The sequence below is a fragment of the Rhyacophila brunnea genome, unplaced genomic scaffold (genome assembly GCF_057557595.1).
Source record: "Rhyacophila brunnea isolate RB1 unplaced genomic scaffold, BYU_Rbru_1.0 scaffold_13, whole genome shotgun sequence".
NCBI lineage: Eukaryota > Metazoa > Arthropoda > Insecta > Trichoptera > Rhyacophilidae > Rhyacophila > Rhyacophila brunnea.
The window spans coordinates 18,057,153-18,070,577 of record NW_028232785.1 but is presented as its reverse complement, the minus strand read 5'-3'; the positions used below and the strand labels follow the sequence as shown (position 1 = coordinate 18,070,577).

Here is a 13,425-nt window from a genome sequence, read left to right as displayed (position 1 = left end):
ATGATAGTAATACATAAATACACGCGGTACAATATTTATCATATAGATAGAAACGTTCATATTATATAATATTAGAAATATGTATAATCCTACTGGTAGGTGTAAGTGTTTACAATATTTTTTCTTTTCTTAGAATTAGCATATTTAAACAATTGTAGCACAGTTCATCGTAAACTGTGCTATGGAAAGAGATAGCGGTATAGCATTGAGATCAACAAAAAAATATTTGCTGTTTTTATTATCTACCTACTTATTAAATTAAGTGTTTTTAAGTATGAATTTGATCTTAATGTTATACGGCCATCTGTTTCTCACACAACATTGAAGATGAACTGTGATATCCGGACACGAGAAACATAAAATATTTATGGATTTCTGAAAAACTTACAAATCGACTTTATTTTTTGTTGAAGATGGTAGTTCTTGATTATCTGGTAGATGTTCTGTGGGAATTGCGTCGTCCTTTAGCTTCTTACTGTGTGGTGGGGAATAATTTAAAAGCTGATGTCTTAAACTATCGGCGAAATGTTTACTTAAAAAATGTTTAGAGCAAATCCGACTGTTTTTTATATTGAATTTATCTTTTCTACCGCATTTACCTTCCCATATTTGTGCAAAATTTTTGTCTTGAGGAAACCGAAAGAACTTTACTGAGTCTAATCCTTTAGTATCTTTTTTTTGTTTTTTATTGTTTTCATAACAATTAAACACTGCACAATACACCATTTTAATTGTCTTTATTTAATATAATATTCCATTTTAATTTATTTGTTCACTTTTCTATGGTTCACATTTGATATCTTCAGTATTATAAAATATAATTATTGTGGCTCATCAGTGCGCCAGGTAACGTCTTGATCACAATTTTAGACAGGCGCAATATCTTACCACAGGTTAGGATATCTCACACATTCAAATAAGTCAGAATTGGCAACTGATAATATTTATCAAGCACCGTTACAAATGAAAACAATTAAATAAGATATTGACGGCAATTGTCCTTTGAATGTTGCATTAAATGTCTTTTTTTATCAGTTTTCGCAAGATCTAGCATAAAGCCTCCCCCAAACCAAAGCGAATATTCGCGGCGAATATTCGCAGCGAATTATTCGCCAATCAAGCTCGTATTGGCTTACGGGACAGAGCACGCTTGCGCGACCGCCTTGCGTCTTGAGTGCGAATTTGCAGCGAATATTCGCTGCGATTTTCGGGAACTCTGTCGACAGCGAATTTATTCGCGGCGGACAATTTCGCCAAGGGAATTAGTAAAATCAAAATGGCGAAGACATTGAGCAGCTGATCGAGTTGGTCCGGAAATATCCAATCCTTTATAATTTCTCTGACAGTGACTACAAAACATGAGAAAGAAAGATAAGATATGGGATGAAATTGGCAGGGAAATTGTTGAAAATGGTATGAAGGTCGTCATAATAATATCTTTTATCTTTGTCTAACCAAAGTATGTAAAGTTTTTTGACAGGATGAATACGCTATTATAAATAAATAACTTTAATCTAAGGTCCCGATATTTAAAAAATACATATTATTAATTTGCGTCATGCACAGCCTTTAATAACAGAAACTTTATAACTTTGATTGTTAGGGCACTGACAGTTCTAACTTATTGCGATCGTTTGACGTTTTGGTTTCGACTTACGAGCAGTCATATCAATAATGTTATAATTAGGTATCATTTACAATACCTACTTCAATCATATTCGGTATCGGTCACGTAAATACCCATTTTATATTCGTTGATAATATTTTTTTAGGTTAGATAGGTAGTCTTTAAGATTATTTTTTTGCATCTAACATTATGCAGCATAGCATTTCTATTGTAGCTAAAGATATAATATACATATAGGTAGATAAGTAGGTACTCCATGTCGTCATTGTGGTATTTTGTAAGGTTTTAGACCAAAAACCTTACATACTACTTACTATCGGGTTATTTACAGTAGGACATAGGTACCTAGGTTGTTTGTTTTTTGATCTCAAGAGACCTCAATCACAAAAACGATATTATGTACCTATATACCTACTAGGTATATATTTCCTTCATTATGTATAGGTATATTGAGCTAATAAACTGGTTTTGCCCAGTGCCGACCGCGAACCAAGATAATATCTACATGTTCCATGTACCTACCTAACATAACCAATGTTTTCTGTTTCACATTAATTTGTATACCTACCTACAAACATTTTAAACTTAATTGAGATGTTCTTAAACTTCTGTTCATGTAATATTATGTAGGTAGGTATATCTTGGTCTGCATTAGGCAATAAGATTAATAATTTTATGTGCATGTAAATATAAAGGTCAGGTACCTCCTCTAAGTACATAATATTATATTATCATCATGGATACCTACCTGAATGATGTTGGAGATATACTAATGCTTTGTGATGAATTTAATTTTAGCAAAGATCTTCAACCTTTCAACGTAGGTACAAAGCACCAGAAGAAATTAAAAATGAAATCCCCGGCATTAACAGGAATAAAATAATATTTCATCATCAACATCAGTCGGGGTCATTCCACTGCTAGATGAAAGCCTCTTCTAGCTCCTTCTACTATTTTCGGTCTCTAGTTCTTCGCTGCTACATACTTTTATTGTACTTCACGTGAACAAAGAGATCAACTAAGTGAAGTGTCAATCAAAAAAGTGGCATTTGTGCACAATGTTAATGAATTTTCCAAAACATTAAGTGTGATAATATAATATACAAGGATGAATAAGGCGTGGGCGAGGGCCAAGGTCCATTTTATGATTCCTCTATTGATGTACCTATTTTTATTAAGAAAAATGTTTGCCGTAGAATGGGGTGAATACTGAATAGACCCTTTTTAAAATTTCTATTTTTCTGCTACACATTATTCGGACAAATATGAATGACTTAAAACCTGTTTCTATGGACATAATCATACTCTAAAATATTTTTCAACTACCATTTATTATCAAACAGCCAATTTTGTGTGATGTCTCTTTCTATCCAGCGTTGGGGTGATTATAGACATGGCGGGTGGATAGAATCGAATAATGGTAATTTCCTAATGTTAAAAATGTAATTAAGTACCTACTGTACATTACAAATTTATGTAGGTACATTTAAGTATGTAAATCAAAATCAAAAATATAAATTTAAATGTTATACAACACAGTATCATGTAAGTATTTAAAAAAACATATACTTACATAAACATCTATTTATCCAAGAATTATTTGATACTTGAATCTGTATTTTATATACCATATTCGATGGATGTATGTGGTGTATTTTGTAAAATATTTGGTATGTATTTATTATTTAACTAAGCGTATTTAATTTGCTACGTGACCTGTAGCTCTTTTATAATCACAAATTATTGTTGAATGTTCCGAAAATGAGTTTATGTGCCGAAACAGCTGTCAAGGTAAATGACTCATTAACAAAAATAACTATATTTCAAAACCATTATAATCCATCTACCATATAAACACCATTTCAAGTAATAAAGAAATAAAAAGTCACCTAATTAAATAATATTATACTAGAAAAAATATACTATCTATATACCCACTTAATTTTCATTTAAAGTTGTAAAACGCCCGGTTACTAAATAGAGGAAGGACAGAGTCTTCTGGCACGACCGAATCACATTGGAACGGTGTTATTGTCATTTGAAAGTAACAATACTGACACCTAAATGAGTCGCCTGCACTGCCAGAATCATCTGAACCCTGTCACCTATCTATATACAATTTATTGTTATTTTTTTTCATATTTGTCCATTTTATTACAATATCGTGTTACTTTTAAAGCTCATTGTAATTCTAATAATTATATAAATATTTTTCTTGTATTCTGTGCAAAAATGATTATTAAAACTTTCTTAACCTAAACCAAGTATTTTTTATTGAATGATCCTGCAAAAAATTCAAGTACAGTTAAGTGACATATTTTGTTTCAGTGTATAAGCCATAAATAAATATACATAAATTATATTTAATATATACATGTATACTGTATGTATAGCCACGGTTGGTCTTGCACTTGTTGCTGTAGCTATGCGATCTGGTGTGGTCCATTATCCAAAAACACTCAATCACATCCCTGGTCAAACAGCGGGCAGCCGTGTAGTGAGTCTGGCTGGCCTATGGTGGCACTAGAATGATTTCAATATACACAGTCTGTTAATTTGAATATGTTTTCGACTGAAAGTTGTAAAAATATTAGAAATCAGGATTTAAATAATTAAAAAACTGTTTCATTAAATATCATATTCATACCTATGCAAAATTTTGATTCCTTTGAAGTACCTGTACAAAATACGGATGAATATAAACCAAACAAAAATATTTGTTACTGGTACTGCCATAGTAAAGTAAAGTTTAACATACTTCCCTAATAAAACAAAATTCCCAATTCTTGTCGTTCTGTAGATGTTTCATTTCAGTTTTTACCAACGATCCACTAAATATGAATTGGTCATAAACACTCAAAGGAAATCTGGCACTCACTGCCAGAATGTCCATGTCAGACATGTCAGATACCTGCATAAAAATAAATGTCATGTTATGATATTTATTACGAATTTCACATTTACAGAAAATTTTCTGCGCTCATTTTTGAAAGTCTCCAAGTATGACGGGTATATTCGCACATGGGTGCAGTTAATGCACCCAATGATTTTCGGGAAACCTGCCCTTTCTTGAAGTCTGAAATTAAAAAATATTTTTACCGACACAAAATAATATTCCCGTTAAATTCTTATTGAGTAGGTAATTTACTTGTTGTGTCTATGCGCAGTTACTCTAGTTACATGACATGTACATTGTAATATTGTATAAATTGATCAGAGGGTATCAACACAACACTAAAGACTGTCAGCGCTGTATGGCGACTGTATGTAAGTATTACTAAGCACTGCTATTATAGCATCGGACACGTTTCCTATGCATCTGCTTACTGATGCCTGGCTCATTGCGCAGAAGACTTGGCCTACCCGTTTTTGGTACGCTCCCTCTGCGTAGAAACGCAAAATAGTCAAAACCTACAATTCAAATAACGGAGACATGTTATTTCAATAGCATATTACCTTCAAATCCTGTTAACCCTTCATGGTAAATGCTTATTTATAATATGTGCAGTTATGAAACTGAGTAAATCTATCTTACCTATGAGCCATGGCAATCTTGCCCTGTCATAAAGTAAGGTTATATTAAATGTCGATGTAATTTGTCGCACGCCATCTCATTATATCTTCAGCGTGTAATAAGCATTCAGAAGACGTGTACATTTTGTCAACACACAACTGTCACTTTGACATTCGTATATGTATTTAGTCTATGGCTGCATCCAATGCTGCCACCTTGTTTCAGATAATTAAAATACACTTTACGCAAAGTGGGTAAAAGTTGTAGCAATTCTGAAAGCGCTATAGTGTACGTGTATTTTTTATATTTAATTCATAAAAATTATAGAATAATTGGCGTAAAATATTAATAATATTTACAATTTTAAATCTGGCGCGTAAATAAAATTATTTAGTCTATGGCTGCGTCGCTGACGCTTTGGTGTGGGGCCAAACGCGAAATTCGCATCAAATCCAAGCGGTAGCGACAGCGATAGCGAGGGCGTTGCGAATTCGCTGCGAATATTCGCTTTGGTTTGGGGGAGGCTTAACCTATCAAAGTCACAATAACAATATTAGACGCCATTTTGTGTTAGGTATATTTTATTGAACCAATCACAGCGGAGATTTTCCGAGTTGAAAAATTCCAACGATATTGCCATCACAATTATTATGTTTTTTATTAATTCAAATAATAATTCGAGTTATCAATAATAACGTAAAAAAATAATATATTTCCGTGATTTAGGTATGCAGAAAATGATCCTTTGGTCTTTATTAAATTATCAAAGAATAATAACGAAAAATGAAAAAAAACTAAATATTTATTAAGTACTCTTTTATTGTACCTACCCATCAAAAGCGCCTCTAATACAAAAATTGAACGCCTACCTAAAAGATAAGATAGATTGTTTATTTATTTACTATCTACGAAATTGATTTGTTTCATGAATTTCAATGGCTTTCCATTTTAAATGTTACGTTTAAATTATAATTCGATTTTGAGGTTAGGTAGTATCAGCAGAAACGACATACAATATTGTAAAGTGTATACATTCTACAGTAATCATTGTAATATTTATTTATTTAATAGGATATTCAAGAAGCTTTAAAATATCATTTAATGCTCTTTATTTCTATTTACTGGTCTTATTTTATTCTACCTTATATACAAACATTTTGCGCAACGCAACATTTATTATGTTTATGTATGCGCAACACCCTGGCAACACCGAAGGACGTATTTTCAATTTTTGACATTTCTCAAAACAATGTTCTGACAATAATATTATGCTGTCTGGATTATATCCACATTTAGCTTTTATAGCTGCCCTTAAAACGTAAATTTAGGCTCAAAACATCCGAAAATGAACATCAAAACAGAACCTGCCGACAATTCGTTTTTCGTGGAAGTTCCAATAACGGATTATCACAATCAAAATGAAGAATATTGGCCCATGGAAGAAGGTCCATCGACGTCTAATCATCGTATAAAACAAGAAATAATTGAAGCTAACGAACATGGCGCGTTGGATAAGCTCATTAAAACAGAATGGGATGAATCCACAAACGCGAATTGTGGGGAAAATCCAACGGATGACAGCCAAAAGGAATATAATTTCTCCATGCAGAATTATTCAGAGGTAAATAATAGTTACAGTACTCTCTCAGTAATCCGCCACCCCAAAAAAAGACAAGTGTCCAATTAGTGAAAGCGGCGGATTATAGTTCATACATACAAAATATGGTAAAAATTAAAACAGGTATTTCGTAAAAATAAGTTTTTTTGAAAAATTTGTAGTTAGCCAATTACGGTTTTATTTATAATCAAAATCAAGTATTTACTAAATTGTACATATTTATAAACTAAGTTTATTAACGAAATATTAAACAGTAAGGCCCTCCTCCCACAGAGAAACTGAAGTCCGATGGAGCTGAAACTAAAATTTCAACCAGTATCTAGCTAATGTATTTCAATGGCGGCTCGCTGATGGTGAGACTGGAATCTCTCAGTTTCAAAATGGTCGCGAAGAGACGCGACATGCTAGTCGCGAGGTCTCTGAAGTTTCCTGTCACCGTAAAATAGTGGTACCAATATCATTAGATTCGGTAAAAAATCATATTTTCTTACCAAAATTGGTAGCACTGCCATCAAGTGTCATATTACTATTAAAACCATTAACAACCCAAGACGTCAAAAGTACAAGATAAGCAAAATTGAAATCACCTAATTCTATTTGAGTAAACGCAGTAGCGTGCGTGTTGTCAGTTTTTGTACAAAACAGCTGATGGTCCAGTTTGACAGTTTGCGGTTATGTGATTATTATTTCAAGTGAATTCAGTAGCGCCATGTGCGAAGCATCACATTGGCCAGTTTATGAGTTCCTTCACAAACCAGTTCCGTCAGATTTCAGTTGTGCCGTAGGAGGAGAGCCTAAATCACTTGACACAACCAGTTGTTCGGAGAGGCAGATATTCTTGAATGGTTTAGGATTCCTGGCTTTCACTATGACCAAAAGCTTCATTTTGTCTGTCCCGGTTGCATTGGAGCATGGCATAATTGTGATGCGGTCCTTGGACACTTTCCTCCCTGGTACATTACTTTCTTCGCGATGAACGTACGTTTTACGAAGGAGAAGTTTCCACAATAAACCCGTCTCATCTGCGTTGTATACTTGTACGCGGCGGATTACTAAATTTGACAATCGAATACCGGCGAATTATAGAGCTTGATTTTTTGCTTTCAAATAGTAAAAATAACGGCGGATTATAGTAATTGTCGGATAATCGAGCAACGGATTACTGAGAGTGTACTGTACAAATAGATATAATATAATTTCTTTATAACACTACAACAATCCGAGAGGCCCAATGACAATAGTGTATTTAGTAATAGAAGTGAACAGCCAGGCTTTGAGAAAATCACATAAATATTTTGTGACCTTACCGGGATCGAACCCGGAGGTCCCAGATGAAAGGCCAGCGCCTTACGCACTGCACCACGAGATGCAATCATGCCATCCCTAACTGAGGTCGACCACTGACAGGACGATCTTAACTCTATTATCTCCTACCAGAAACAGTTTGGTTGAGCTACACTCATACAAATCTCTTTCTTTTTTGATCTTTCCTTGGCTAATGACTTGGGGATTCCTGTACTTTTGTCCTCTCGAAATGTGACTGAGGTACTGTAGTTTTCAGGTTTTAATACCACGCAGAACTTCTCGGTCCTTTTCCAAGAAAGAATTTTTAGGATGCGTCTATACCACTGCCATCTTTAGATTAATACAGCCTGAACATAACTTTTTGCACAAGCAACGAGTGGTCCACTGCCATACTATTTATTGATAACGTACTTGCAAGCAAAGTTTGGTACTCTATAATGACTGAAGAGTATAAATAAGTTATTAGTTATTGTCGTTTAGAATCGACTGTCACATTGACAAACGTCCTAGTGTATTATGATATTATTATACACAGAAGAAGTTTACTAACTTTGATCGTCACTTCCTATTATCAATAACACATAACCACTAAATCAGATGAACTCCAAGGTCTCAAAGATACGTTAAAATCATCTGAAACTAAGAATACTCCGACAAGTGATCACGACAGACGCGTCAGTATGAGCACTCTATAGTCAATGACAGGTCATCCACAGACAACGGGAGGGGCGAAAAGTAGGACCAGTCGTGTAATGTATCGGCTTCCTTTTTCAGTGGGCAAAGGTCTATACAGTATACAGCCACATTTAGAAAGCCTCAACTCTCCGTGACAGCCTCCTGATTTAGCGTTCCTATCATAGAAAAGGATTGAGGGAATATGACAGCGAACCATACACAGTCTCAGGTCTAGGTTAAGGTCTCGATTGCTAAGGAGACGTCTCATTTTGAGAAAGCACTCCTTGTGATCTCAATTCTAGTTTTTATCGACTGGTCCCATTTCTCATTGACCCATGTTAGTGAATATTTATAACGGGTCACACGTTCAATCAGTCCACTGTTGATAACCGTCTACATAAAGAACTTTTTCTTGTTTTACAGACATGCAGAGCCATGGATGATCAGCGTTCCAATATAATTGAAGCCGGTATTTCTTCCGATAAGGATTCACAAGAACACAAAACAAAAAAAATAGATACACCATCAATGTTGCCAATCAAAAAGGAATTTACTGTATCAAGTATCCACAATGAATTCAGCAATCATCAAATTACCATAGACAGAAAAGACATCAAAAAAGAAGTCGAGAACAATCAAGAATTGTCTATTCCCGCTATTATATTACCTAAATTAATATATTACCGAAGAAATTTTGTATGCGGAGTATGTTACTTGGTCTGTCCGTCTGAAACGACGTTAGCACAGCATAAAGAATTTCACGATAAAGAGTTTTTATTGGTGCAAGACCATAGACAATTTAGTGAAAAAGAGTTTTTGTTGAATAATAAAGAAAAGAAGGTGTTGATCGTTAAGAAGTATGTTTGTGACGTTTGTTCGTATAAATGTAGACGGTTAACGCATTTAAAGACGCATAAATTGATACATACAGGTGAAAGACCGTATAAATGCGATGTATGCGACTATAGGAGTACTACTTCTAGTCAAATGAAACGACATAGTTTCGTACATTCGGGTGAAAAGCCTTTTCAGTGTGATATATGTAAATACAAGTTCACTTCAACTAGCGATTTAAAAAAACATAGTCTAATACACACGGGAGAAAAACCGTTTGCATGCGATCAATGCTCTTACAAAAGCAGGAAATCTAACCAATTAAAAACGCATAAATTACTACATTCAGGCATAAAACCTTTCAAATGCGATTTGTGCGAGTACGAATGTAGATCTTCGACTATATTGAAAGGGCACAGTTTGATACACACAGGGGAATTACCGTTTTCTTGTGAAGTCTGCGAGTTTAAATCTAGGTTACTGACCAGTATGAAAACACATAAGATGATTCACAGCGGAGAAAGACCTTATAAATGTAATTTGTGCGACTATAAAAGTAGACAGTCAAGCGATTTGAGACGACATCTCATGATTCATAACGGTGAAAAACCGCACTCTTGTGACGTTTGTCAATTCCGGTGTCGGACCAGACGGCATCTTCGAGAGCACAAGTTAACGCACTCGGATGTGAAGCTATTCAATTGTGAGATGTGCTCGTTTAAGAGTAGTACGTCCAGTTCGTTAAAGAGGCATAGGCTTTTGCATAACGGTGAAGAGACGCACACGTGCGATATTTGTTTCTACACATGTAGGACTATGAGCTATCTCAGGACACACAAAAAAGGTCATAAGACTAAAAGAATCGCCGGTAAAGACGCTAAAGATATGGTTGATGTTGTTGTTCCACTGCTGGTTCTCGATGTTGCGCCTGCAGTGCAGTAGCTGTGTTATCAAATCCTGCGTCTAGCAAATTTAAAATATTGTGTGGATTCAGAGCATTGGCCGAGTGGGTTAAAAATAAACCTCCTCGAAGGCGCCCAAGAGCTGATGATTATGATATGAGTGTTCGACGACGGGACTGCAGTATAGTAGTGGCCGAATACATAAGAAAATTATGGTTCATAATGCTGTACCTGTCGATGTTGTAAAGTTGTAAAGGTAAAACAATCACTGTCAAAGAAACAGAAGAGGTGGTCGATATTACTGTCTTGAAAATTATTGAAATATTGTGTTGATTCAAAACTTGACCCAGTAGGTTAAATATAAACTTCCTCGGGAGACGGATAAGGGCCGGCAATGACTATACGAGTGTTCGACGATACACCCGCACTGCACTAGTAGCTGAATGCTCGAACACACACGAAAGTAGTGATTGATATGGCGGCATTGTAAGGCAGTCGAAGAAACGAAAGAGGCAGTCAATACTGACAGTCGATGTTGTGACCGCAGTGGAGTAGTGTTGCGATCAAATCCTGTATCTGGCAAAATCATAAGTCGCTTCATTGACGCTTGTTTGGATTCATAGTGTGGACTTCACGGGTTAAGAAATCTTCTCATGATGCGGTAAAGATCTACGACGGATGTTGATAACGGTGCGGATATTCAACATTACGATGCACCTACTGTGTATTACTGCAGCTCTACAAGTGGCCAATATGGCGGCACGCAGTGGAGTGTTGACGGATTTGAATCTGACGACATTTGGCTCGAGTTGATAATACTGTTATATTTTACAAGTCTGAATTACGGAGTCAACGATGATGATGATAGGATATTTTACAATGCGCCTACAGTGTGATAGTTGCAGAACGTCCAAACACGTAAAACCGTTTCTGTACAAGCGTCGTTGCGCCTACTGTGGAATAGTGACTCGCTCAAATCATGTTCTTAGTTCAGACCGTACTTATGGATGAAGGCGATTGAAAATAAAGCTTCTCGGGAGGCTGACGATGATATGGGTATTCAATGGTGCGCCCGCAGTGTAGTTCTGACAAAATGTCCAAATACTCGAGATAGAAATTGTCGCTATTGTCGTTCCTGCGCAACTAGCATGACCTTTGAAAACCGACACTTGCGGCAGCTTACAACCGGGAGATAATAGATTGGGTCACGCAGCTTCTAGTCACATCTGAGGTGAAGATGGTAACGTTGAACCTTGCTGGCCCAAACTACAAGTGGCATAGACCGCCTATTTAATATGACTAAATGAATTGAGATCACAAGGAGTGCCTTTCTCAAAATGAGACGCCTCTTTAGCAATTGAAACCTTGACCTAGGTCTGAGACTGCGTATGGTACGTTGTTATGTTCTTTCAATTCTTTTATATTGTATGGAAGTATGGACGCTTAACCAGAAGACGTCATGGACAGTCGTGGCTTTCAAAATGTGGGTGTATACTGTACCATGTAACAAATGTCGACGTCATAACCTCGGCCACATTATGAGAGGACAAAAGTACGGCATTCCACAACTTGTCATCCTAAGGAAAGAACAATGGTAAATGTAGCAGAGGACGATGCCGCATTTCATGGCTTAAGAACTTCCGTAATTGGTATTGGATTGGAGTGCAGCTCCACCGAACTATTCCGGGTGGCAGATCGTCGCTATAGGATTGGTTTGTCGAATGTCTGTTTTTGTCGAAATCTACCTTTTAATGCAAAATGATTTTTTGTATCTAAATGGACCAGAACCATCCTTTTCTTTAAATTACATTGTAATGAATACAGCATTCATATGCTGTAAAAACAACAATTTAAATACCTCCATGTATTTAAATATAATGAAATTTGTTTTTCGTCTCCTGAACATTTGACATTTAGTCTATTCGACAAACCAATCCTACAGTGACGAAATGATAAAGCAACTAATGCCCTGATGGGATGCCTCCATTAGTCGATGGTACGTTAAGAAAAAGAAGAAACGATTGAACAAACGAAATGAGTAACAAGCCACACATTCACCTAAAGTGATAGTAGACACCAAAGAACGTGTTTCAATTCTATATACCTATATTTGGCTTAATCCAAAAATTTCAGAGTATAGAATTTTTTAAATCATTCTTATTTCATGCGGCTCTAGTTGTATTCATACAATCTTTCGATAGGATTACAGACCAATAATTTCATACTTTTCCTGACAATAAAATTACACTATAATATTTTGTTTAATGAATAATTTTTACAATTCATAACTTTGAATAACCGTAGAAACATTATTTGAAAATTCTTGGACCAAATAGGATTGGAACACACCTTTTTCACTATCTATACGAGGGCTCTTACCACTTAGCTACCGACCCACGTACTAACGTTGCAGATATTATCTTATAACCGCGCTATCTGAGATCTTTTCAAATTTCATCAAAAGTGGCTACCTTCTTCCTTTGGTGTTTTCTTCTATTGACTCCTTATCCTGGACCAGTCGTATTAAATCACCAACGCCTTGGACATTCAGCCACTTACGGAGATTGCGTAGCCAAGAGAATCTCTTTCTTTTTACGCTTCTGCTGCCCTCTACCTTCCCCTGCATTTTGAGTTGGAATAAATCATACTTCTCAATGCGGAAAATATGGTCAAAGTACGCAACTTTTCTCTGCTTTATAAGTTTTTTATCAACGTATTTATCCAAGAAATTATTCACAAGATTCAAGATGTATCATTAGTACCTTGATTCAAACCACAAAAGCCAATCGCCAATATTAACGAAATTTGATTCTTGAACACCTCTGTCGTATGACTATAAGATACTTTCATCGTAATTACGTAGGGTGCAGATGGCGAAATTGGTAAAGCACATTGGCAGGAATCCAATGGATGCAGTTTCGAGTCCTGTACGGCACCATATTTTGTTAAA

General features: G+C 35.6%; 1 protein-coding gene across 1 annotated transcript; it reads left to right on the top strand.

The window, feature by feature from the left end:
- Positions 1 to 6,387: 6,387 nt before the first annotated feature.
- On the top strand, positions 6,388 to 12,472 carry LOC147076745 (uncharacterized). The gene is made up of 2 exons (XM_085940449.1): positions 6,388 to 6,762; positions 9,163 to 12,472. The coding sequence occupies exons 1-2, from the start codon at positions 6,487 to 6,489 to the stop codon at positions 10,513 to 10,515; spliced, it is 1,629 nt and encodes a 542-aa protein (XP_085796575.1). The 5' UTR covers positions 6,388 to 6,486; the 3' UTR covers positions 10,516 to 12,472.
- The last annotated feature ends 953 nt before the right edge of the window (positions 12,473 to 13,425 follow it).

What these genes read in the sequence shown, in the direction of transcription:
- LOC147076745 (XM_085940449.1), top strand. Translation starts at nt 6,487, where the DNA reads ATGAACATCAAAACAGAACCTGCCGACAATTCGTTTTTCGTGGAAGTT. An exon ending in CCATGCAGAATTATTCAGAG is followed by an intron (nt 6,763 to 9,162) that starts GTAAATAATAGT and finishes CTTGTTTTACAG; the next exon opens with ACATGCAGAGCCATGGATGA.